The sequence below is a fragment of the Dendropsophus ebraccatus genome, chromosome 4 (assembly GCF_027789765.1).
Source record: "Dendropsophus ebraccatus isolate aDenEbr1 chromosome 4, aDenEbr1.pat, whole genome shotgun sequence".
Classification (NCBI taxonomy): Eukaryota; Metazoa; Chordata; class Amphibia; order Anura; family Hylidae; genus Dendropsophus; species Dendropsophus ebraccatus.
This window is the reverse complement of record NC_091457.1, coordinates 95,279,823-95,307,776: the sequence shown is the minus strand read 5'-3', so window position 1 is coordinate 95,307,776 and position 27,954 is coordinate 95,279,823. Positions and strand designations below refer to the sequence as shown.

Sequence of the window (27,954 nt, the reverse complement as noted above, 5' to 3'; positions counted from 1 at the left end):
GTCAGATTCTACCTGAAGAATGAACCAGCTACGGAATCCGCAGTGGGTGATCTGCCGGGATTCCATAGTGTGCACATACCCATAGCTCACTGCTTCGAGGTTTTTCTGTCGCCAATAAATGGCTGCAACTTATTGTACAGAGATGTTGTCATGGCACTTTAGCAGAGAAAACCCCTACAGCAGTAAGTATTTTTTTTTTTTTTTAATTTCCATCACATATACAGTATGTTTCAAAGGGCCAGATAAACCTGTTACCCCCCGCCCCAGAAAATCCACTGCACACATCCCTCTGATTACAAAAGACACAGTTGCAGATTTTACAATGTTTTTATTTTTTATTTTTTGGCTTTGTTCTCGATGTTCTATATATTCCTCCAAGACTGTGAGCACATTAAGGATCTATTTTCAGCTCCATCCTTTTGCTGCCATCATTTGCACAGTGACAGAAATACAGCCAAACCTCATGAAGCTACAGACTTTGTTAGAACTGTACCGCCACCTTGTGGTATTAAGTATTGGTACAAGTAGCAACCCTTCAGCTATGGTCACATCACCTTTTTTCCTGAGGGAGAAAAAATAAACCAAGAAATATGTGACAAACTCAGAAAGTAGCCTCAGATTTCTATCACATATTTACTGGCAGATAAGACCCGCTCAATAAGCATAAGTGGTGGTCCAAGCGGTATGCTCAGAAAAAGGCCTCACACGACCGTATATATTTTTATTCCTATACTGCCTTTAATTAAGAATCCACGACTATGGACAGAATTGACCCTATTGATTTCTAAAGAGCAAGGCACAACCATTTTTTTTCAAGTTCTGTCTGCAGAAAAATAGTAAATGCACTTATACAGTCTGTATTTGCATAACTGACTCGCCCATAGAAGTCAATGGGTCCTTAAAAAAAGCTGATGGCATACAGATTGCATCCATGTAATGTCCACATTTACAAACTGTTTTCCTGGCAACCCCTTGGTTGTGACATCATTCCAAGCATTCTAAATTTTATTAAAGCACACATCTTTTTTTGCAGATCTGCAAATACAGATGCAATATGTATTCAATACAGATTTTTTTTTTCAAATCACAAAAGAAAAAATGTGGACTGCAAATCTGCTTTTTTTAGTCCGCAGAGCACTTACGGTCGTGTGAAGAAGGCCTAAGTAACGTGTCACTTTTTTGGCATACTGAGAATACATGCTCCAAAAATGATGTGCTGCAATGTGTATTCCCAGTGAAGACAATGGGGCGAGCATAGCAGCATTTTTCAGCGCTTATTTTGGCGCATGATGTGTACCAAAATGAGCGCGAAAGCATTATGTGGGAAAATAGCCTAAGTGTCTTCTACATGGTCAAATTCACTGTCTCTGATAGGCGCTGATCATGGATAAGTCGAAAGGCGCTCAATTACTTTCATTTTCAAGGTACAAATAGTCGTGAGGGGGTTTGCACGCACAATCATTTGTGTGATTGTACAAAATGCTTTACATTATTGTGAGCATGTTATCATCCCATCACTGGGCATGTTTACATAGAGCAATGAATGATCATTTGGGAGGTCTTCAACCCATGTAAACAGTCGAGTATAAGGATGCTTATACAGGTTGGTACTATCCGTGGTCTGATGGGCTCGGTGAATCACAAACACTAGTTTTATAGCTGTGGGCACTAGTACTTGCAATTCGCTGCTAATTTTGGGTGGCACCTGGACTTGCCACTGTTTAACTGTGATTTGGAAAACCTTTAGACAAGTCGCAGAGATATTTCAAAAATTTTGATTGGTGACTCAAAACACTCGGACCCATACGGATTGTGAGAATGAGACAGAAGACTGCGCTCAGTGTCACATCATGAGTCCATAATGTAAATCTATGGATCCCAACTCATTCACTGACACAAACCATGCTGCAGTGCGGCCCTCTTCTCACTCGTTCTCGCAGTGGGCGTGGGTCTGAACACTCAGACCTGGACTGATCAAAACTTTTGACATGTCGTGTTTTTCCAAATGACACTGACACTTTAAAAGGTACGCTCATAGCACCTTAAGACAGGGCATATAGGACACTGCTGTTCATCAGCACACCAAAACCACATGAGTTTAGGTTTTCCAGCCCAGTCTACTTCCATTGTATAATGAACATCACTGCAATTATATTTTTCCTCCAGGTTTTGAAAGCCGGCCTACATTTTCCTGCTCTAGACAGATGTACAAAAATATGACCTGGTTACTCTGCCCTGATAATTAACAGATAAGTTAGGCATCCCCATAATTTCTATATGTATATATTATTACATAGATTAGGCGGATTATATAAATTACACAAGGTTTGCTTCTAATTTTCTGCTTAAAAGCAAAATTCATAGGTGTCTTGTAACTTTGCAGTGTGTTGCAGAGCCCCATGGCACACAAAGGGTTACAGAGTACATGCGCTGACCGGGCCTTTTCTCTGTGAAGCCACACGTGAGATGATCTGGGATTGCAGATACGGCCCCCTCTAGGTTGTCCATAGTTGCATAGCTTTCAGCATTTCATCAAAGGCTTCTAGTGATGGAGGCTGTGAGTTCTGAAATTTGTCCCTCATGCGACTGTACAAACTGAACGACTTCAACTCCAGCCAAATAAATCCGAAGCGATCATCATCAAAGAGGATGAAGAGGCCAGGGGTTCTCTCTGGACTGCTGAACCCGTGTCCGGCTATCAGGCCAGTGCCAAAGAAGCTTAAAAAGAAAAAAAAAAGGAAATATAATACAAATTATTGTTACAAATGCATGCAGTCAACGAAACAGAGAGGAGTTTACACTAAAGTCAATGATACATTAAAAATCCACACCAATAAAGTATTCAAAATGCTGTATTTTTTAAATTACAAAAACGTTCAATGAACACAGAAAAATCCATGCAGATTTCAACATCGAAATCAGTAGTAATGCATGAAAAACCATCTTCCATAGATATAATGGGAGAAAACATGCAGATTTTTGTGCAAGGACCCAAAAAAGTGACGTCACTTTTCATTGTGTTTCTAGATCAATGAAGCTTTAAAATCCACATCAAAAACTCTACACATAAATCTGCACAGATTTCAGATGTGGATTCAGTGTGGATTTTGAGGCAGATTTTTTCCCTGGGGAACTATCAGAAGGTAGGACTAACCTAACCCGCTGAGATTTCCTTATTGCACAGGAGGCGCTGAGGAGAAAGATATGTCTTCATCCTCTGCTCTTATCCTGTGCACTTAGTTGTTCATTTAACGGTCTGGTAAGACCACTTGGAGCACTGGGGTGCCGTTAGGAACACTGTCCTGCCCTTATAGTGCTGATCCACCCCTTATAACAATTCAATGGAGTGGGCTGGCCAGGGGCAACCATTTTGACGCTAGTGGTCAGGACAGTGCTCCTAACGGTCTTACCAGTCTGACTGAGGAGCCAACGACTAAGTGCACGGAAACAGTGCAAAGGATTAAAGTAAGAGAAACTCCTTCCTCCGCTGTGCCTTCTGTGCATTAGGGATATATGACGGCATGCAGCGGTGCCAAACTGAATGTGCTCGGCTGTGCTGTGTCTCCCTCTGACATTACACGTCTCCACAGCCATTCTGGCTGATAATCGCTTAGTGTAATAGGCCTTGTTTGAAATCAATGATCAGCCGACATGCACGACATTGGCTGATTGTTGATTTAAAACATGACCTCATATCCCGATAACAATTGCGACAGCAGACCACTGATCTCTCCAATGGACCACCCGGAAGATATAAAGAATGTCTGGGCAACCCCCCCTTTTCAATGTCTGCGTGTGTAATAGTACAGACAGCGGGCAGGGAATGAGATGCAAGTGAGCGCATATTCCAGGGATCCCACCGGGGATTATTAGGGAATCTACACTCTACACAATTACCGCTGTCAGGTAAAGACATCAGCAACACAGATCTCCTGTCTGTTAGTATGTATTAGTCTGGCTTTTTTGCTTGGACCGGGGAGGAGGTGGCCGAGGGAAAAGACGTCCACTCACCTCCCCGGTTCCAGCGGCAGGTCCTGCATCGCGGCGCTCCGGTGGCCAGCCGCTTCCGGGTGTCTGACGCGGGCCTGAGACGTGACGTCTCAGGTCCGCTCAGCCACACCTCTGCCACTGAGTGGCTGAGCAGACCTGAGTTGTCTCGTCTCGGGCCCGCGTCAGACAGCCGGAAACGGCCAGGGAAGGGAGCGGCACGATGCAGGACCTGCCGCTGGAACCAGGGAGGTGAGTGGACATTTTTTCCCTCGGCCACCTCCTCCCGGTCCCAGCAAAAAAGTTCCCCCCTGCTGGAGTACCCCTTTAAATAGGCTAGTCTAGACTGAATACAAAAATGCAGCCAGGGAAAAAAATAGGTCTGTACAGTCCTGAAATTGATTAAGGATTGAAACAAGTGGGTTCACTTAAAGAAGCAGTTCACTTTTTATTTTTTTCGCCCCCCCGGGTAGCCGCTGTCAAGTATACTTACAAAAGATGATCGGTGTCCCGTTCCCGTCGGTCAGTTCCGTCCCACGGTGCCGTTCACATCGGGCGCGCGCTCACTTCCGCCGGCGCTGTGACTCCTCTTCTCTCCCTTGTCATTTGAACGCCGGAAGTCACGCGCTTCCATAGAGAATGCATGGAAGCGAGTGACTTCCGGCGTATAATCACTGGGCAGAGAAGAGGACTCGCAGCAGCCGGCGGAAGTGAGCGCGCGCCCGATGTGAACGGCACCGCGGGACGGAACTGACCGGCGGGAACAGGACACCGATCATCTTCTGTAAGTATATATGACAGCGGCTACCCGGGGGGGCGAAAAAAATAAAAAGTGAACTGCTTCTTTAAGGTCCTATTTCACCTCTAGATATCTTACAGAAGAGAGTGATGACCCGTCAGGTTGGTACTTGCTTCACCCTCATTAACCGCACTGTGCTATTACATCCACAGACAAGCAAGCTGAGAGCAGCAGAAGGGGTCGCCCGGACAATCTAGATTGTTTGGGCTGCCCATTGAAGTCAGCTGCAGTCTAGTGCCATCGAGCCTATTACACCGAGCAACACGATGCAGGCAATCCCTGATCTTTCAACATGTTGAAAGACTATGATCAGCAGACATTGTGCATAGTTTTCTTTCAACATGTGCTATTACACCGAACAATTGTCAGCCTGAACAGTCAGTAATCCAAAAGTAAGGCCAATAATTTTTCAGTGTAATAGGCCTTTATGTAAACATTAGGATAAGCAGGTACATATATAATAAAGGCCCTATTCCATGAACAGATCTGACGACAGATTATCTGCCAAAGATTTGAAGCCAAACCCAGGAGTGGATTTGAAAAGAGGAGAAATCCAGTCTTTCCTTTATGACCTGTTCTCTGATTATAGTCTGTTCCTGGGTTTGGCTTCAAATCTTTGGCAGATAATCTGTCGTCAGATCTGTTGGTGGAATAGGGCCTTGGATCCCATATAGACCAATTCCCGCCTTACCACATCCTGCAGCTTCGAGGATAGTCTTCATTCCTTGCCATCACCTCATCTGGTAGAGCAAACACTTGGTGATCAGGGTTTTGCAGCTCGCCTTGCACGTCTATTTGCCTTTCCTTTGATTTTACAGGAGGAGATGGTCCTTGCATTGTCTCTTCCCCCCGGACAGCTGCCGCCTCTTCTTCCCTTCCTGCTAACCGCTGCTCCCTGTTTATTTGCTCATGGATGTCCATGATGAGCCGAGATAGTTCATCAATATTTTTCAAATGTTCTAGGTCTGGGAGCCGCACTGGTCGGGTGAGATCGATTTCAAGAGTTGGTTGCCCGGCTGGGACATTGGGATCCCCCTATAGCAAAGAGATAATTAATGTCACAATTCCATCAAGTTGCAGGCTGTAAGTCTGGTCACATGACATTACACTTGGCATTTTACTAAACAACACTTAAATTACATTAATATATAATTATCTCTTCCTACTCTAGTCACATACAGAGCTGTTCTGTGGTTGTAGTGCATTGTGGGAACTTGGGTAACAGAGACGGTCAATTCACAGCTGTATAACAGGGGCAAAGCTAAACCACAGTATGTCCATTTTCAAGGGCATAAGTCCGTTTAACGTATCTGTTTTATGGGGGGGGGGGAATGATGCAATTCTGCGAATCCATTTGGATCCGTTTTCCATTGACTTCGATTATAAAAAAAAAAAACTTTTTATTTTTTTATTTTTTAAGCATACACAAAACATGGTTGACCATGTTTTTCTGGATGTTAAAAGTAACCATTCAAAAATGGATTCATTAAACGGACTACATAAGTGCATTGTGAACCCAGCCTAACTAGGGATTTCTCAACAAGTTTAAAAAATTCTAATTTTGTTAAAAGTGGACTTTAATACTCACTGTTATCTTTGTGGCCTTGGCAATCGTGCCATGGAAACTCAACATGACAATTTCCAGGCCATGGCTCCCATAGGTGCCCTTAAAAAACCCAGGCTTCACCAAATCATCAGGCCGACTCGGGGGATGGTAGATTCGCCGGTAGGTAAGGCAGTTACTGCAGAGAGGAGGAAGTTACCTGTTACTACAAACCTATCCTTTCAAAAACATTTTTTTTTTAACTTGCATAGTTTTATCAGATTAACCCTTTGTAGTGGTGGCAAGGTGACAACTTTGTAGCTCTGACTACAGTTAGTGAAACCCTAAATGGTCCCTCCCCCACCCTTTACCTCCGTAGTGAATATTTTTCATTCGCTACATTTCAGGGGGAAGGATCAAGTCTGAGCTGTGTGCCAGTAGTACACACACAGGTTCTACCCCTGTCTTCTCTAGCCAATCAGCAATTATATCACAAACTCTTCTTTGCTATGCCATGACATGATATGATATAGGTGGTGAAATTGCCCTGAATCACTGGGCTGGGCAAGTACTATAGATGGGACCGAAGGGATAATAAATTTTCTTAAGGAGAGTGTAATAAAGACGTTTGGAGACTTTACAGGCCATTCAAGTAAGAAAGGATATGAAATTAGTTCTCTTAAACCAACTTTTCAAGGTAGGTTTCCCTCTAAGTCAGCATTTTACTGTAACTAGAAGTCTTAGAGCATGACTAAGGGTACTATTTCACGGGCCGAGCAGGGCCCGATCAACAATGTAAACGAGCACCGATCTGCTAGATCGCTGCTCGTTTACTGGGCCTATTCCACGGCCCGATGATCGTTGAGCGAGGGCTGCAGGGACATCGTTACCGATGTCCTTGCAGCCCTTGCAGTATACATTACCTGTCAGGTCTTCTGCTCCCCTCCATCTTCCTCCCCGGGTCTCGCACACTCTGGCTTCAGAATGGCCTGTCAGCTGACAGGCCACTCAGCCAATCACAGGCCGCGGGGGTCCCGGCCTGTGATTGGCTGAGCGCTCTGTCAGCTGACAGGCCATTCTGAGGCTAAAGCGTGGAGGACCCGGGGAGGAAGACAGAGCGGAGCAGAAGACCTGACAGGTAACGTATGATGCTGCTGCTTCTCAAATCGATGGTCGCCAGCCGTGTACCGCTATTCAGCCGTAGCGATGCGTGGTAGGGGAACGATGATTTTAGGTCTGGCCCTAAATGAACGATCATTCGATGACACGATCATCGGCTGATCGTTCTCTCTATTTCACCGAGCGATAATTGGCCGGTTCGGGCCGAATCGGCCGATTATCGTTACTGTGGAATAGGGCCCTAAGGATATATGGAAAGCCAGCTACAGACAGCTGTTTCAAGATTTTTGCCCCTCATCAGTACAGAGCAGGGTCAGGGTGCTGACCGGCTACTTTGCATATCCCTTCTTCCCAGAATTCACAGTGGAGCATGATAGGCTCCTTTCCTGTTTCTCACTTACTCATATTGGCAAATATAAATAAACTTCATGAGAATTAACTCCTGCATGTGTTCATGGAAGATGTCATCCAATGTTCTGCCCAGGTCATCTCGCAGCCATGTCCGGAATTCCTGCATTCAGAGCACAGGGTGTTCATTACATGACTGCAACAGAGAAGCCACCCAATGCCAGCGGGAGGACATATCTCCTACCTCCTGACGCCCTCCAGACATTCGGTGGTAATCTGTCTGCAGGCATTTGGTACAGAATTCGTCCTTCTTTACCAGCTGTTAGGACAACACCACAGAGTCAGTCATGTACACAACAACATTTTTAAACATATAATGACAACTTGTATGTAAATAAAGCCTAATCATCATATAATAATTACTCAGATTTATACTGCTGCCATTCTCAAGATTTGTGCGTGTTGTCAGTAAATGAAAAGATTCCTGTTTATATCCTACCCTGTCTGACACAATTGTATGCAGTCCAGACAATCTTGTTAGCTTAACAATAGATTGCTGCATTAGACCTGTATACATTATAATAAACTATCAGGAGAGAGAAGATATTTGTGCCGCTGATGTGTTTAGCTCACAGTAAATTATCCGAATGACCTTCAGAATGAAATGAAAAGCTGCAGCAACAGATTTATACAGGTTGCATTTATTCCTGCAAAAGAAGATCTTGTCTGGGCCGCCTGTATCTACACTGCGGTGGCTGACTAACCTTGATTTGGCCGCTGTGAGGTCCCTTGGGCCCATACATGCATTCTACTGTGGCAGATTTCTTCTCCATCAGGTGGATCCGGAACACAGGTTTCAGTCTCATTGGTTCATTGACATGTGGATCATGAGGAGGTAGATACATCCAGCCAATGATGAAGAAGCCATCTACCTGCAGCAGAGACAAAACATACACAGATTCAGGAGTCTGTCAGAAAATATCAAAATCTCTACATAACTTTGCAATTCCCATGTCAGTATTACACTCCTGTCACATCAAGAATGGTGATGCATTCCTGTGGGCTCTCTGGCTGCAGAACTCTATGTTTCCTTTCTCTACCTGGCTAAACACAGAATGCCCTAAAGTTCAAAATACCTTTAGAAATACAGAAGCAGTAATAGGCAGCATAGATGTCCACTAACCTATAGAACTCTAAATACAGCGTTGGATGTGAAAGGAGTGTAAAACATAAGAAAAACAATGGATTTACAATGTTATTCCATAGATGCAGTTTAGGCTCCAGGAGGTGGAAAATAATACCTGGAACTGGACTTTATACATCAGAAGACATGATAAAGAAGTATAACCATTCTACAATGTACAGTGCTGGTCAACGTTGGAAGGACTGAAGGAGTGGGGGGTCATCCCTGAAGATTTACACAGACAATTGAGTTTTCTTTTAAAGTAGACACTATTCAATCAAAGTGGTGGGTGTCAGACTGTATAAGGACACCCCCTATTGGTAGTAACACCCAGTTGGTAATTAATTCATACAATACTAGCAAAAGTAAGGGTCCGTTTACACACACAGATTATCTGACAGAGTTTTGCAGCCAAAGCCAGCAATGAACTACAAACAGGGAACAGGTCATAAAGGAAAGATTGAGATTTCTCATTTTTTCAAATCCATTTCTGGTTTGGGCTGAAAAATCTGGCAGATATCTGTCAGATAATCTGTGTGTGTAAACGGACCCTAAGGGACCGATCACATGGCACTATATTAGGAGCAAGCAAGCGCCGACCTGTCAGATCAGCGCTACCTTGCTCCTCGTTTCCCAGCTTGCTGTCTGCGCCATTACATGCAATGACAGCGAGGAGTGAGAGAGGGGGGAAAGAGGTGCGGGGAGCTGCAGGAGCGGCTGCCAGGATGATTTTTAGATCGTCCGGGTAGTCCATAGGAGATAGCGGCGGCCTGCTGCAACTGCTCCTATTACATAGATCAACAGCAAACAGACCGTCGCTAAAGCTATCTGGATTTTTGGTTATGTTTTAAATCAACAGTGAACAGACATACACAATCTTGGCTCATTGTTGATTTAAAACATGACCTATTACACAAAATCATTAACGGACGGTAATCGGTCAAGTACGGCCAATAATTGCTTCATGTAATAGTACCCTAACAGAGGAACGCCACATCACAGAATAAAAGATATTCCAGATTTGTTATTGCAGAGGCATTGCCTCTATTTGCTAATACAGACGGCAAGGAGGTGTGACAGGTCCTCTTTAACCTGGCACAATCCTATAGGCAAGTTTGAGGGGTGTGGACACAATACAAGGCTGCCATTGGGTTACTCAGCAGACTCTGAAGCTTCTGCCAGATGATATGAATTGCAACATTAAGTATTCAACAGTCTATAATATCTAAAAATGTCTCTGAAGCTGAAAATGCATAAATGTCTCATTATGACTGTGATATATTATCCTGAGCCTGCATCCCGGATCCCATGGGACCAATAGAGTGCAGCCTGCAGGGGCTAAGTCATCCACAATACGCAGCGGGAGGTTGATGACAGAAGAAGCCTTGGGGGTAGCAGTGAAGGATGGCACAGAAACATCCGATAGGTATAAAACAGGCCAGTCTGAATATTATCACCAGAATCACGGTAAATGAATCAGAAACGGAAACATTTATAATATACATATATAAGATCATAAAACGGCATGGAAATTAAAGTGGTCAATTCAGCCCTTGCCAAGCCTTCCCCAGAACATTGCTGTTATTTGTAAAAGCCTTTAAACTTTATTATTTTTTCCATTTATATGCAAGGCTAACTGCAAAATGCGGCTGGTTACCCTTGGACACATGTGCAGGTTTAGAAGCATAAGACTTCACCGCCCATCTCAAACAGTGTCATCTTAAAGGAGAACTCCGGTGAGGGGACTTTTTTTTTTTTTTTTTAAGAAGGCAGGAGGGGGAAAATTAAAAAAAAAAGCTCAACTCACCTCTCCCCTATGCCTCTCCAGTATCAGATCGCTGCTCCTGGATGGAGCCAGGCTCTGGGATTTTCTCCCAGCCGATGTCATGACCCGGTTGATTGACTGCCCACTCAGCCAATGGCTCAGCCAGTGGAGAAGGTTGTTTTTTTTTTTTTTATTCTCCCCGATTCCTGTGCTCGGCACCGTTCTTTTGTCATGCATCGGTCCGGCTCTAGGCCCTGGGTGGGCGTGCCCAGGGCCTAGATTCTAATGATTCCCAATTGGTGATTCCTGCACTGCTGCCTGCAAACACATAGTAAGATCCACTCATTGAACTAATGTACCAACGGAGATCCAATCAATACTCACAGCCAGTCAACCTGTCACCCTTCAGCAATGTAATAGGCCACTTGCACATGACAGCGGACTTAGTACCGACTGCAATCTCATCCTCTAATGCGAAGTTCACCAGACTTACATTCATAGCGGAAAAACACTCCTCCAGTGCACAGCTTTTGAGGAATGATTTTTCTTCTCCTAATGAGCCAATCACTGGACTGAGGGGAACATTTAACAAGTTTGGTACCACTCTAGAAGTGATCGGAAAGGGGGGACGGTATTGTGTAAGAAGAGGACATGTAAAAAAAACTACTGCTGGTCTGCTGCCCGTCGCTTTGTGATATAGGACTGTTTCTTTCTCCTATCTAAAAAAATTATCAAACACCCCCACAGCGTCCAGCGCCCCCCTCCCCGCTTGCTGTCCGTGCTTGCAATAGCACAGGCAGGAAGTGGGGAACAAGGAGCAAGCAAGTGCTGACCTGACAGATTATTGCTTGCTTCCTCTTTAGCATCGGCTCGTGTAATAGGGCCTTTTGTCTCTAGATGATAGTTCTTCCTCAAATGCACAACTTCTCTGACTTCAAGTTCAGTGACTTGTACATCTGTAGTGAAGGGGTTATCCAGCGCTACAAAAACATGGCCAGTTTTCTCCATGTTTTTGTAGCACTGCATAACCTCTTTAATCTGCGGACATCTGGATGATGTTTTAGGCTATGTTCACACAACGTATGAGACTGGCCGTTCCGTGACCCCGGCCGGGTCAGGGAACGGCTGGTCTCTGCCCGGATCATAATCTTTCTGGCCGCAGAGCTTCCCATAGCACACAGTGAACTGACAGGGTTTCCTTAAGCCACAATAATTGAATTGCGGCCGCAGAAAACTGACATGGCAGTTATTTGCGGCGCCGCAAGGATCCCGGCCGGAGCGTATACGATGTGTATACGTTCCGGCCGGGATCCCATTGAAAATAAGGCATTGTTCCAACAACGGCCGTACTTTTACGTAGTGTGAACATAGCCTTACTCACTGAGCAAGGAGGCAACTTTGTGAGGGTATATGAGTTATTATAGTGTTCAATAAGGTAATACCTAGAACACTGATAGGTCCAAATAAAGATGTAAATGCAGTCGCCATTTGCAGTCTTATCCCCTTCTGTACAATCCATTGAACTCAAAAAAGGAGGACAACTACCACTAGTGTGCAGATTCATAGACTTAACGTAATAATATCATCCCCTTAGGGTATGGGCGGACAGGCGGATTCTACCATCCGCCCAAAGAATTTACTTGCATAGAATTAAGTCTATGGTGCAGCTGGGAATGCGCGTGATTCCGTTGTTTGCCAATACCCTTACTCTTGCTTCATTTCATCAGTGGACAGTGTCACCTAGGTGGGTATTCACGGCAATTGGGCCCCATCTCCTGGCTGGGGAGAGGGCCCAACTATCATGAAGCCCTGCCTTGTGGATGGTGCAGAGAACCGTACATAGAGAAAGGGGAGTGGGTTGCAAGAAACGCTCCTGTGGCCGGTAATCAACCCGTGAAAAAGTCACCGTTCTCAGCTTAAGGCGGGGAAAATGCCCAATCCTTGGCTGATCATGTCTTTAGAGCTTGCTTTGAAATTTATTGGCATCGGCCACACATCTTCTTGTGTAAACAGGGGATGTGTAGCCAATAATGATAATGGCAAATGGACAGACCAGACATACATTTATCTGTGCTGTCAGTTTGAAAATCACACAGCAGTACACACTTACATAGATCACTGCTGCTGTGACCCAGCATCCTGTTCCTCTGGCTCTCTCATACAGCCGCTGTGTCATTAGGCCCTGTCTCCTCCAGAATGATTGACAGTTGGAGGAGACGGGGCCTCCTGAAGACACAGCGGCTGGACAGAGGAGCGGGAGAATAGAATGCTGGATCACAGCAGTAGTGCACAAGATAAGTATGTATTGCTGTGTAATGTGAAAACTGACAGCACGGATATACCATCAGTTTCCAGATCACACAGCAGTACATACATACCTATTGCGCTGCTGTGATTCAGTATTCTGTTCTCCCACTCCAAGCCGATGTGTCTTCAGGCCCTGTCTCCTCCAGCTGCCAATCATTCTGGAAGAGACAGGGCCTGAAGACACAGTAACCAGAGGAACAGGATGCTGGATAACAAAGTGATAACCACTGATGGACACCTACATAGTGGTGTTAGTCACCCAGCTTTCCACAAAGCCTAAATGGCATGTACATCTTTAATGAAATGTGTGTCTCTCCCCAAGCCTAGTACCAGGTACTTACCACAACGTTAAGTAGTCCTCCGTAAGGGCCAAGGTCAGGCTGCCACAGACCCAGTATTTCCCGATATTGGTGCAGTACTACATAGGGAGACAGGAAACAAGTAACCAGTTACTGATAATATGAACACTAGACACACAAGAAAAAGGATTAATTACACATAAAGTCTGACAACAAACTCAGCTCGTGGTTTAGTAAAGCAGGACATTGCCCACTGATGGACACATTGCACATCACATGACTTATATGATGACCCTCATACAATGATCTATAACAGTGCCCTCTATAAAAAATGATAACTCATAATACCATAACAACAGTGTCGGACTGGCCCATCGGAGAACTAGACGTTCCTCCGGTGGGCCCCCAGGTCAGAACTTGCAGTTACACTGAGTGACAGGTTGTTTCTCACTGGTTCTTCATTGGTGGGCTCCCTAGGATCATTTCCTCTGGTGGGCCCCAGGTACCCCAATCTGACACTGCATAACATTAACATAACAGTGGATGTAGATTTACATGAACTGTGTATAGGACAAAGTAGAAGAGAATTTACACAATATATTCAAATAATGCCCATAATATATTTTAAAAAACACAAAATTTCCACCCACAACACTCACCACTACTCATCCTCAGGATAGGTGAAAAGTGTCTAATCGCCAGGTGCCTCACCAATCACTATAATAGGGGTCCTGAATAAAGATATAAAAAATCAAGTTGCTGTCAGGCATGCCTGCCACCAGTCCATTCAGCCGTATATGCCTGACAGACATTGCCAAGTGCTGTATTCAGCTAACCCCACGGGTTCCATAGAGCTGAATGCCTGACTGTTGCTTCTTGTAAAAAAAAATTGACTTAGGATACCTGTTCACATGACCGTGTGGGTTTCAGAGGTGGGCACCAAGTGAGTACACACTCTTTACCTATTCTACATTGTTGGTGTGAAAATCCCTTGAAGTATCTACTGCTACTAAAAGGATGATAATTGTAGGACAGCTGACTACAATACATTGATCCCTGTTATTAGCCATTTAATTCTGACACTTTTTCATAAATCGTTAGAATTTTTAAAACAAAATAGAAACCATAGCCATGTGCCCTAATCTCCTGCTCCTGTTACTCTGATAGATCCAGGTCCCGTTTCTTGCTCAGTCAATCAGGCAGTTGCAGCAAGGACCGGGAGCCAACAGCAGAAACGTGGGATCAAGGAAGAGGTTTTTTTTTTTAATCATCATTATTATTTTAAAAGCACCCACATTTTAAAAGATTTTGATCACCTGACCGTAATGTTCTTCTAAGGGATAATTCACTGAAACCTTCTAGCCTTTCCCATGATCACTACTTTATATGAATCTATCTAGTGCTGAGAACCTCTAGAGATATTCACATTTATATGTGTGATCGATATTAGCCCAATTTCTGATAAATCCCATACTGTTATAAACGCTACACTATAGGGTTACAGGCCCTTTAATTCCAGCTACAGATTGTCTTTCCTATTTTCATTATAATAGACTTCCAAAGCTCTGATGTTATTAGAGATGAGCGAACGTTCGGCATTTGATTAGCTGGGGCTGCTGAACTTGGATAAAGCTCTAAGGGTACTATTACACCAACAGAAACATGGATACAGCCAATGACTATATCCATGATTTCCACATAGCCTTAGGGCTTTATCAAACTTCAGCAGCCACCGCTAATCAAATGCCGTAAGTTCGGGTTCGGATTGACTCAAGCATGCTCGAGGTTCGCTCATCTCTAGATGTTATCAATCCCTGTCACTGATCCAGTCACTGTCTCTAAACAATAAAAAATTATTTTTTTCTTAAAAAGCCTTGCCCCCTAAGTCACACAATTTACCCGCAATGCAGAGACCTAAAGCTGAAATATAATGCTGCATTTACACGGAGCGATTATCATTCGAATTTGCACGATGACAATCGCATTTGAGCGATAATCATTCCATGTAAACATAGCGAACGATCAAGCAGCGAGCGAGAAATCCTTCATTTTGATCTTTGAACACGTTCTCAAATCGTTGTTGGTCATTCGCAAAAAATTCGCAGATCGTTTAGTGTAAAAAGTCTTTCACCGATTTAACCTGTGTGTGAGATAGGCTTAAGCGATCACAATCGCAATACAATTTTTCCATACGATATATCGTTACGTCTAAGCGCTGATCGTTATCAAAAACAAATTTTTATTTCAAAATAGTTAATCGTACAATGGGGCGAATTATCGCTCCGTGTAAACACAGCACTAAATACTCCAATCAATGAAAACACTGGTAATATCATCACCTGCTCCTGGCAGCTGGCCCCTAATATATGATGAGGGATCAGGTGCATTAAGGCATGATACTTAGCATGAATATACTTATATGCCATGAAAGGAGTGGTCAGTTTAAATGGAATGGTAGAGGGGGGGGGGGGGAGGTGTAAAAAAAAGTAAATAAATATATAAATTTTCCATGGCTGTTCCAACCCATCACACTGCTGCAGTCATGTTGGCACCTGGTCCCTAGGAAGGTGATTGACAGTGCCCCGCCTCAGTCAGGGGTTGGCTGCGGGTGGCCAGCCTCAGTCACGGGTTGGCTAAGCAGGAAAGGTCCTGCAAGGTTGCAACCAGAGATTAATGCAATTTGAGCATGCTCGAGTGCAATTGTTAGGCATTTGAATACTGGTGGATGGAGAAGGTGGATGCGGCCCTAGGGAGTCCGAAAAAACATGGATATAGCCTTAGGCTCCCTAGGGCTGCATCTGTATTTGTTATCTATAACAACGCAGCTTTAATTTCTTAAGCTGCTTTGGTAAATTGAAAACTGCACTATGTGTGGTTACCACAGCCACAGTTGTCTTTCTGGGGTATGCTCACATGTGACAAATGCACAGATGATTTGCTGCAGTTTTTACTTTAGGTTATGTAGTTGACTTCCGCTATCAGTGACCAGACATGACACAGTCCTAATAACACAGCTGAGGGTTTGCTACAACTGTATCTAGCCTAGATAATCTCTTATCATAGAAGGGGATTTACTAAGAGCGGCATTTCATATGCCTTTTTATAAAAAATCCTGTCTACATCCACTGCCCTGGATTTATTGAAAGGCGCACAATTTTCATGTATTGCATCTGTAGTGGTTTAAGGACCTATTACACCAAGTGATTTTTGGCCGTTACAGCCAATAATTGCGTGGTGTAATAGCTCCTGTAAAAAGGCAATGATCAGCTGTCATGCACAATGTCGCTTGATCCTTGTCTATCAACATGTTGAAAAAAAAAAAAAAAAAGACCAATAGCGGTCTGCTGGTGCCTCTCTATGTAATAGGAGCGGCAGCAGCCCACCACTATCTCCTATGGGCTCCCTGGACGATTTAGAGATCGTCCGGGGAGCCCCTTCCGCAGCTCCCTGCTCTTACCCGCTTACTGCTGCCACATGTAACAGCGCCGGCAGCGAGCGGGGGGGTGAGGATCAAGTGGGCGCTGATCTGACAGGTCGGCGCTCGCTTGTTCCTTCAAGTCGGCATATGTAACAGGGGTTTTAGTCTGGATGTAAACAGAGTTTTGTTATGAACTTCATTATGACTTATTATGCTTTATTAACATGAGACCGAAAACCCACTTACGGTGCATTCACACTTACAGGATCCACAGCAGATTTGATGGCCTAGATTAGATTTAAAGCAAATCTGTAACTTCAAATCTGCTGCGGATCCTGTTTGTGTGAACGCACCCTTAAAGGGGTTTAAAGGAATATTAAAGCAATATATCTTAAAGAAAACATTTGATTGACAGCTTCCCTCGTTTGATCTGCTTCACTGTGCTGTGCTTCTGACACAGACAGCTTCAAAGTCTAATGTCTATTTTATGGGTGGTATTACACAGGATGATTTTTGGTCGATTAACGATAAATCATCTCAAACAACCGCTATGATGAACGATCTTAATCGTTCACCCTATTACACAGCACAATGATCGTTACTTGCAGTCATTCTTGCGAATGATCTAACGATTGGTTTTAATGATAATCGTCCCGTGTAATAAGGCCCTAAGGGTCGTTCACACTACGCCTCTGCACTCTAAAAATTGACATCAATTCTTTGAGCAGAGAGCAAAGGCTTGAGAGTCCTCCCATTCAAACACATAGCAGGCCGTTTTCATAGTGAAAACAAGCCCTAATACAGGTAAGCAAAATAGACATAGGGGAGACTTAAAGAGTCACTGTTGTTAAAATTTTTTTTGCAGAAAACAATAGTCCAGGTAATTTTAAGAAACTTTGTAATTGGGGTTATTAGGCAAATATGCCATTATCTGCATTTAAAAAAAAAAAAAAAAAAACTTTCCCCAGGTCCCCCCCCTCCTCTCCTTTCTGTCATCCACTGTTAAGAATCAGGAAATCTTGACTGTTTTACATCAGACTGGCAGTGTTGTTCTATGGAGAGGGGAGGGGGGAGGCGGAAGATTAGTCTGCAGCAGAGAGCAGAGAACAAAGGATTACACCACAGGGAGCCGCTGAAAGCTCCTATTCAGAGGTCAGGGAGGTCAGTGCTGATGTCAGAGGAGAGAGTCTGGTGATGTAGCTGTAAATTAACTCTTTGTTGTCCTATTTTGGTGCCTCATCTCTCCCCTTTACATAGAGAACAATAAAGACAGGTGGTGAGAGCTTCAAACTGCTTTTTCATGATAAAAATACATTTTTCGGCTAATAAACCCAACTACAAAGTTTCTTAAAATCGCCTATACTGAAAAAAAAAATTTAATGACAGTGTCACTTTAAGAGGTACCTGTATGTAACTGTGCAGGGACCAGGGATTCAAAAGAATACGCCATCAGAAAACGACCTATTGTTTAAATCAGTGCTTCTCGAACTTTTTCTACTGGAGCCTCACCCAACAGACCAAGGCAATGCCTGGGCCTCAACACACTGACCAAGAGGGTGCCTGGGCCTCACCATCTGTGGTGAAAGTCCATTTAAAAGCTGAAAATAATGCTAGGGCTAGCTTTTGACCATCTCCCAAGCTCAATATGCTAATTAACCAAGTACAAAATTTTAAAGAAAATGTAAAAAAAATATATACCATTTTTATTCTACTGGAATAGCCCTTTAAGCAAAACCCTATCCTACACAATCATCCTGGATAGAAACTTAAAGGGATACTCCACTACAATGACTGCTGTAAGTAAAGAATTCATTGTTCTGCACTGTAAACACTGTTTTCTATCTGTGGGTACAGCGGTTCCAGACTGACATCCGTTGGCTTATTCTGACCCTTTAGCTTTGGTAATAGTGGAAAGCGCCTTTAAGCCAGAGTAATTAAAACACGGCAGGTTGTCATGCATTCTGACAGGACCACCTCATGAAGCCCCCTGCATGCAACCTATGTACAGGGGGTCAGCAGTAGTCACTGGCATGGCACCACACTGTAGTTCTGCGATAGAAGCGTGTATTCAGCTTTATGGCAGTGCCTTTTTGCCGCTGGCAGGGTAAGGGTTAACACAGACACCGCACCTCCATGCAGATACCTACAGCAGGTATACACATCTCGATAGTTCATGTGCTCATAGTCGGGGAGGATTTTCATAAAACGCCCAGATTTCACCCTCGGATTAATACCTGACACAGTAAGACACAGCAAGTTAAGGAGGTCTGAAGGGTAAGAAATCAGAACATGATGGACACATCCGTTACTTAGAAATGTAAATGTCTACACACATTTTTTTCCCTTTTCGTCAGCCCCTGCACTATATACATTTTTGTCACATACTGAAATACCCTCAAAGTACTTTCATCCGTTTATCCCAATAGCCATTTTGGGGGGCTATAGCTTTTTCTGTAGCCCCCAAAATGGCTTATAATACATTACATATAAAGGTTTTAAAAGATTCCCAAAGCGAAAAGAAAATTTCAGTCTTCTTTTCCTTGCAAAAAAAAAAAGCTTTAAAAAAAGTTCCAAAATGTAATGTGTACATAGCCTGATATTATATTCATGAACCATACATTAGTCTGCTCAGCTCCTCCTGCCAGTAGACTGGACTGCATTTACCCAGCGACAGGTTCCCTGGAAGGGAATACTCTGGTCTGTATATCTGCTTTTCTTTAGGGAATGTAAGGTATAACCCTTAACCCCACAGATGGAGAAAACTTTCAAAACTTTGCAATCTTGTGCAGTCATTGGATGATACTGAACATTGCATTACTGACTACTGTTACGGTCTGTCCCAATGGTAACTGGGTTTTAATTGACGTTACCCTTCCTATGTATCTACAGTCGAGGGTGCTCACTCACGTTTAACGTAAACCTCTTGGCAGGAGACACCAGTGACTTCCAGTTTCCTCAAATTCTCATGAACGCCATATTCTGTAAGAAAAAATTATAATCAGTCAAAAGGTTGATGATAAACATCCTAAAATATAACTAGCGCAATCATATCGATCATTGTAGTCATGTGGCCCTTCACTGACCCATCTGAACTCCAACAATGCTCTGTTTGTTGATAACTAGAATCCAGCAGAAATACGCAATGCAGTGTGACTTGAGTAAAAGACATGATGTCACCCAAGGTCAGTACAGAAAAGTTATACATTTGCAAAATTTCTCTATATTATTTGTTGACTTATCCCTGAAGTGTTCAAAAATAGAATGTTTCTTTAAATTTTCCTGCTCATATATGCATAGCTAGGCCGCCTGTAACAGGCTGCTCCCTGCACATGCACCGTAACAAGCGGCCTAGCTATGCATATATAAATATGCATAGTGGGCGGGATGGGAGGAGGCAGGCTAGGGCGGCCGAGCGGGTGTTTTCCGAGAGCATGGGGAACACCCCAAATGCTCCGGGACCTCTCATTACCATATCACCAAATAGCTGAAAACGCCGGTTTACTGCACTGCACAGGAATAGGACTTACAGCCCTGGAATCTGGAGGTAAATAGCGGCTGGGTCATATCAGCAGGTTCACTGGCCCTACTGCAACAGAAAGATAATGGAGATGGCTGAACAGCCAGCACTTTATACTGCATAGAAAGGATATGGGCCTGTGCTGTGCAACCATATCTGGGTCCACCACCTGGTCAAATGGTATGTTGTAACTCAGCATCATGTCAGGCAAAGTGATAGGGGGAGGAAGATCACATATTAGCATAATAAAATGCCACCCCTACATCTAAACCAATAAAAGTGTCAAATATAATGAATGAGCACAAAAAATCTGCATGGTGGGTAATCAATTGTGGAAAAATTGAGAATGATGTGTGTGACATTTAACAACCAACTGGGCAGCACGGTTGCTCTACAGCAACAGAGTTAAGTCCAGCCAAGGAAACATCCGCATAGTGTTTGTATGGTCACAGAAAGGCACAGAAGTGGACATCTTTTGGCAACAACCCACTCTGCTTTATTGTGAACAAAGACCTGCGGAATGGGATGATTAATGCCACACAACTCAAGACACACTTAAGGAAGGTGAAAGGCACCCATTTGTCTTGTCAGACAGTTTGAAACCATTGACATCAGCATGGTCTGTGTGCTAGACAACCTGCTAGGGTACCTTACCACACCAATAGGCACAGGCATCATCATCTTTCATAGACTAGGAAGCATCTACTCTGGACGAGGGACCAGTGGGCCTCAGTGCTGCTTACTGATGAAAGTTGTCTCACAGGGAGAAGAAATGATGGCCGCCAAGGAGAGCGCTATGTATCAGCCACTGCTGCCTTTGGTGGTGGTGTTACAGTGTGGGCAGTTGTGTTTATCAATGCAGAATTGCCTGAATAGTACAGTAGCAAGTCAATACTACATGAAAAACATTATTAATCCAGTCATTGTGCCACTACATGAACAGCACAGGCCTAATGTTTTCTTTATGGGCGACAATGCTCCAGCTCATTGACATCATTAGGGAACGGTTGCTGAAGACTGGGAGACCTCAAATGGCATGGCCTGCACTCCAGACCTGAATCCTATAGAAAAAGTATGGGGATCAGCTGAGTTGCTGTGTAGAGGCTTAGAACTCTGTACCCCAGAATCTCTATGACCTTAGAGACCGCCCTTTAAAAAGAGTGGGATGCTATGCCTCAGCAGACAATAAGGTGACTTGTGAACAGCAGGAGACGCCAATGTCAAGCCATAATGGATACTTAAGGGCACATGACAAGTTATTAAGACATTGATATATTTTGTTGGGGTATACCCACCACTGGTGTTGGCTTTTGTTTTAATACACGAGATGAGGAAATCACCACTGCTGCTTCTACTTAAAATGTCACTGTAGATATAACTTTCAAAATAATGTTTAATAAATTAATAATTTTAATAATATTTTTTTGTGATCATGATTTAAAATCTATATGTACTTGTATCTAGGTCCAGTCATCAGAAGGCAGCTTTTTAGTCTTGCGCTGGTTAAAAAAAAAAAAAAAAAAAAAGAGAGACTAATCACATGAAGTCCTGGCCAGTACTGAGAGTCACTTCTCAATGTGTCTATCAATCACATGGCTGCCTTCTCTGTGAGCGTGCAGATGACCAGGACTTCCTTTGTTTAGTCTAAAAAGCTGCCTTCAGAAGACTGAACCTGGATACAAGTAAGTATAGCTTTGCAAATTGCAAACATGCTTTAAATCATGTCTCCTGCTGATTTAGATTTTGAAAATTATAACAGTGAAACTTTAAATACCCTACTCTCATGATAATTTTACTGTAGTGGAAACTTTTGATGTTTTCACATGCAAGGCAAAATATCCCGAACTTTTTGTAAACAGTGTATAAACAACTGTATTAGAAAATGGCTCAAGAAGTAAAGGGAAAACCATGGTGTCGCCATGACATGTTTCCTATGTCTGTAATCCAGCTTTCCCCAAAGAGACAAAATGTACCTGCTAACTCTGGGGGTTCTCCAATCAGGCTCAGCATCCATAAGCCCCTAAAAAGAGTGACCTGTATGAAAATCTTCAGAAGAGAGAAGGTGCAGAATTCTGTAATCCTCCTCTGTTCATTAATCCTTTCATTGCCGACAGAGGAGATGACTCCAACTGATCAGCAGTAATGTCACTATTTAAGATGATGAGCACGCTTCCACATAGGGCTGGACAACAGTCGGTCGGTAATGGTCAGGGATATCAGTGGGGAAGAAGCTGCACTTAACATCCTAGACCACAGTCATTCAATAGCGCACACCAGATATGTCAGACAACTACAAACCATCAAAGGCTTATCCAGTTTTTCAGTAATCATTTAACAGACTTCAGCAGATATCTACTGGCTGTAAATGAATGGAACTAGTTCAGCTCACAGGGACATGGCTATGAGTTTTATCATGAAGATGAGAGGCGGTAATCACCCATGACAAAAGACAAAATGGGATCATAGTCATCTGTGCTACAGACTATTTATAGCCTGGGATGGGGCTGTGGATTAAACAGATGTAGTATCCACTGAAGGATCAGTCAAAATTGCCCCAATGCTGGCAGCAAAACACATGGTCTCCCGAGATCCAGCTCTAATCCTCGTCAATTATTCATGGAGACTCAAGTGAGACTGCAAATATGAAAATGACGCATCCAACATCACCCCATCATCAATGAATTCCTCAGGTGCCGACTGCTGCTTTAGAAATGAATGCTATGACTCCAGTTACATAACAGTTCGGCGGGATTTTGTCAACACCAGCGCTATACGTGTCGGTCTTAATTTGACCTTGCGCTGCTTTGCACTTCCCTGATTTATTAAAGGGAAACTATCCGCAAGTTAGAAGCATCTAACCTGCAGATAGCTCCCTATAGTGCAAGAGGCGCCAAGGATGAAGAGGTTTCTTACTTTCATCCTCTGCGCCATTTTGGAATATTAACAGTTTATTTATTATGCTAATAAGGTGTTTCGGTGCACTGGGGGTGGAGCTACTTACCTTCATCCTCAGTGCCTTGTGCCCCCCTATAGGGACATATCAGCAGGTTAGATGCTACTAACTTGCTGATAGTTTCCCTTTAAGCTGGAGCAAACCTCTAAAGCAGGCAGCGAGGCGGGTTGTAGGCAGTGCTTCCAAAATCTGCACTAGCTCTGAGCTAAGATACAACTTAAACTACCTCTGTAGGATAAACTGTTTTAAATATGGTGTTGCAGAAAGTTACACATCTGCTTTGGGGTCCATTTACACATAAAGATTATCTGACAGATTATCTGCCAAAGATTTGAAGCCAAAGCCAGGAATGGATTTGAAAAGAGGAGAAATCTCAGGCTTTCCTTTATGACCTGATCTCTGTTTATAGTCTGTTTCTGGCGTTGGCTTTAAATCTTTGGCAGATAATCTGTCAGATAATCTTTCTGTGTAAATGGACCCTTATGCTGGGTTTACACGGAGCGATTATCGTGCAAATTTGCACGATAAAGATTGAATTCGAACGATAATCGTACGTATAAACGCAGCGAACGATCGCACGACGAGCGAGAAATCGTTCATTTGATCTTTTAACATGTTAATAAATCATCGTTCGTAGTTTGCAAAAAATTCGCCGATCGTTCAGTGTAAACAATCGTCGCGCGATAGGCCGCCCGCTCGCAGCCCGGCCCCCCGCTCATCCGCAGCCCCCTGCGCCGGCTCGATCGCCACAGCCGCCGCTCTGATCACCACCCCCGCCGCTCCGATCGCCCCCGCCGCGACCATACTTTACCTGCTCCGCGTAGCAGGTCTTCCACATCCCCGGCTCCCCTCTTCAGTGCACTGATTGGCTGAAGAGGGGAGGCGGGAATTTCAAACGTCTCCTCTTCAGCCAATCAGTGCTCCTCTTCAGCACTGATTGGCTGAAGAGGAGCCGTTTGAAATTCCTCTCCCCTCTTCAGCCAATCAATGCAAGGCAGCACTAATCGGCTGAAGAGGAGTCGGGAATTTCAAACGGCTCCCCTTCAGCCAATCAATGCGCTGAAGAGGGGGGCCGGGGATTTGAAGACCTGCTACGTGGAGTAGGTAACGTATGCTCGTGGCCGGGGTGGCGGGGGTGATCGGAGCGGCAGCAGCTGACCCCTCCCTCAATGGTAACCCATGAAATGTACCATAGAGACCCATGCAAGTTGCCTGCAGGTAAATGTAAGTCTTAGTATTGGAAATTATCTAAAAAAAATAGAAAGGATCATGTAAATGGTGGCAAAATAATTGGACAGACAGTTGTTATGGGGGACAGGAATCGTTCCATGTTGGAAAAGGAATAAATAGAATTTCCTCAGCTTGGGGGATGTACTCCCTCAGATAGAAAATATATAACCAATCCTCAAGATTTCAGTGTAAGATCATACAAGAAGTCCGGATATAATATCAGAAAACACTTTACACTTGGCTGGCTTCACTTTGGCTGTCCAGGCATGATGGGAATTGTCGTTTTGCAACAGCTGGAGGGCCGAAGGTTCCCATCCCTGACCTAGTTGGAGACAATGGGGCAGATTCATCAAACATGGTGTAAAGTGAAACTGGCTCAGTTGCCCCTAGCAACCAATCAGATTCCACCTTTCATTTTCCAAAGAGTCTGTGAGGAATAAAAGGTGGAATCTGATTGGTTGCTAGGGGCAACTGAGACAGTTTCACTTTACACCTCGTTTGATAAATCTCCCCCTGTACAGTCTGGTGCCCAGCACCTCCCAATGTCTGTAGAGGCCTCCATCCTGGTTGCGGTGGGTAGTTCTATGCCGTGGTTCGCAGCATAAGTTATCTGTGGGGAGTAGTAGTGTGTATGGTAGCTCCCTACTTTGGCTTTAGCGCTGGGTGCTTGCAGCTCAGTTCCTTAATGGCGGTATTAGTGCAGCATGCAGTGGTACCCATGCAGAGACTTCCCAGTGTGAAGGAGTTTCTATGTTAGATGTGTAACAAGGCTCCGGGCCCTTTCCTCAGTAACAGAATACAGATGTATGCTTTATCGCCGATCGGACTTCTTATATAAAATAACAGAGAGAGAGATAGAGAGAGAGTGTAGAAACTTTCTAGGTTTTCCCTAATGTCCAGACTGGATTCCAACAAAAGGTACGCGGAGACTGATCAGAGACTCCCCTGAAAGGCGGACAATCAGGGGAGCACTGGAGAGCGGAACCTCTCCGCATCCCAGCCACTAAATATCTAGATGGTCACCGATCCAATGTCAGACAGATGTGCTGCCTCCTCCCCCACAGGGTTATCAGGTGACCCTACGCAGGCTGCAGGTCATATGTGCAAGCCCAGCCACTGGTGTCACAGCAATGAGAGAGGCCTGAAGCCCCCAACCCCTCCAACCCAGCATCATCACTGCACCCTGGCCCGCCGCACACCAGATTATAGGAAAATTCCAGAAAACAATAATAATAACATAACCACCCCCTCATTTACAGATGACACACTCTCATGCACAAATACCCTAGTGTCATCCCCCCAGATACCCCACTTTGACCAGCCACAGAAATCACTCCACCCTTTGGTAGACAGATCCCTAGTGCAATGACCCTCTCTTGTGCAAAGATACCCCAAGGTAATGCCCCCCCCCTATGTACAAATACCCCAGTGCAATGACCCTCTCTTGTGCAAAGGTACCCCAAGGTAATGGCCCCCATGTACAAATACCCCAGTGCAATGACCCTCTCTTGTGCAAAGATACACTAGTGTGATGAACCTTCTACCTCATGCCACTCTACCCATGTACAGAAAGGGCTTCCCTCTTTTATATACAGATCTCCAGAGCAATGCCCTCCTCTCATGCACAGATACCTCAGTATAATGCACCCTATGCACAGACACCCCAGTGTGATCCCCCTTCCCCATGTACTTATACCCCAGAGCATGGACCCTCTTTTGTACACAGATACCCCAGTGTAATGACCCCCTCCTCTCATACAGATACCCCAGTGTAATGACCCCCTCCTCTTATACACAGATAGCCCAGTGTAATGTGCCCCTTCCCTCTGCACAGATACCCTAAATATTTGCCCCTCCCCTGTAGTGATACCCCTCCTCTTATACCCTGAGTATCTGCCCCTCCCCTATAGTAATATCCCTCCTTTCATACCCTGAGTATCTGCCCCTCCTCTGTAGTGACACCCCTCCTCTTATACCCTGAGTATTTGCCCCTCCCCTGATACCCCTCCTCTCATACCCTGAGTATTTGCCCCTCCCCTGTCCCGATACCCCTCCTCTCATACCCTGAGTTTCTGCCCCTTCACTGTAGTGATATTTCTTTCTTACCGAGTATCTGCCCCTCCCCTGTAGTGACACCCCTCCTCTCTTACCCTGAGTATTTGCCCCTCCCCTGTCCTGATACCCCTCCTCTCTTACCCTGAGTATCTGCCCCTACCTTGTAGTGATACCTCTCTTTCTTACCCTGGGTATATGCCCCTCCCCTGTATTGATACCCCTCCTCTCTTACCCTGAGTATTTGCCCCTCCCCTGTAATGACACCCCTCCTCTCTGCACAGATACCCTGAGTATTTGCCCCTCCCCTGTAGTGACACCCCTCCTCTCTGCACAGATACCGAGTATTTGCCCCTCCCCTCCCCTCCCCTAATACCCTTCCTCTCTTACCCTGAGTATTTGCCCCTCCCCTGTAATGACACCCCTCCTCTCTGCACAGATACCCTGAGTATTTGCCCCTCCCCTGTATTGATACCCCTCCTCTCTTACCCTGAGTATCTGCCCCTCCCCTGTATTGATACCCCTCCTCTCTTACCCTGAGTATTTGCCCCTCCCCTCCCCTGATACCCCTCTCCTAGTCGGTGGCCGGGCCTCACCCTGTTTGCATCGTCTCCTCCAGATAGTGTCCGTACTGAGGATCTGGCGGAACTTCCGGCACACCAGGGCCAGGGGGGGCAGCTCGGTGCCGGGCAGGCAGGAGAAGATCTCCACCAGGATCTCGGGCGGCAGCGTCAGGAGAGTGCGGGGTCCCCGGGGCGCCGGCTGTACCGCTATCCGCTGCACCTCGGCTCTGCCGCTCTCCTCCAGCTCAGTCTCACTGCCCGCTCCTCCTCCCGGCTGCTGTCTCTGCTGGCATCCCCCGGAGTGTACAACCCCGCATAACCGGGCACACACCGCCATACCCGGGAACACAGCGGCACTGACAGCCGGGGATCCCGCCCACTCCAGGCCGGGACACACCCACTGTCACAGAAGCCGCCGGCCCCCTCCCGGCCGGGGAACCTCCTACTCCAGTCCGGGGATCCTCCGCTCACAGGGCTGAGGGGGGTAGTTACCGGCGGCGGAAACAGGGACAAGATGAGAACGAAAATATAGAAAAATAAAAATGAATATAAAATAAACACAAAACACTTGCCCCGTGTGAGGATCGAACTCACGACCTTCAGATTATGAGACTGACGCGCTACCTACTGCGCTAACGAGGCTCGAGGTTAGTAGGAGGACTCACCATAGAGGAGGCTGCAGGGCTGGGGTGAGTGTCGGAGCACCTGCTGTACACGGCTCTCACCTGCTCTTATGTCCCATAACACGCCAGACTATACTCAGCCAGACAGACTCCATTTTTCCCTCCTTGTATTTAACCCCTTAAGGACTGGGCCAGTTTAAATTTTTTCACTTTATTTCCCTCCTTATATTTAAAACCCCATAGCACTT

At 44.9% G+C, this 27,954-nt stretch overlaps 1 protein-coding gene and 1 non-coding gene across 6 annotated transcripts; both read right to left on the bottom strand.

The window, feature by feature from the left end:
- Positions 1 to 315: 315 nt before the first annotated feature.
- FBXO31 (F-box protein 31) lies at positions 316 to 27,712 on the bottom strand. Of its 5 annotated transcripts, none has more exons than XM_069966302.1 (10): positions 27,656 to 27,712; positions 19,676 to 19,747; positions 18,916 to 19,002; positions 13,393 to 13,469; positions 8,561 to 8,728; positions 8,041 to 8,115; positions 7,850 to 7,959; positions 6,375 to 6,528; positions 5,478 to 5,821; positions 316 to 2,718 (listed from the first exon to the last, which is right to left on the bottom strand). In XM_069966302.1, the coding sequence occupies exons 3-10, from the start codon at positions 18,968 to 18,970 to the stop codon at positions 2,496 to 2,498; spliced, it is 1,206 nt and encodes a 401-aa protein (XP_069822403.1). In that variant the 5' UTR covers positions 18,971 to 19,002; positions 19,676 to 19,747; positions 27,656 to 27,712; the 3' UTR covers positions 316 to 2,495. The 5 variants fall into 5 exon arrangements, with proteins under 5 accessions (XP_069822403.1, XP_069822400.1, XP_069822402.1 ...); XM_069966299.1 differs by lacking the exon at positions 27,656 to 27,712 and adding an exon at positions 27,117 to 27,606; XM_069966301.1 differs by lacking the exon at positions 27,656 to 27,712 and adding an exon at positions 24,704 to 24,779.
- Positions 27,653 to 27,725, bottom strand: TRNAM-CAU (transfer RNA methionine (anticodon CAU)). Its single transcript has one exon. It is a non-coding gene; the product is annotated as a tRNA-Met (tRNA).
- Positions 27,726 to 27,954: the final 229 nt, after the last annotated feature.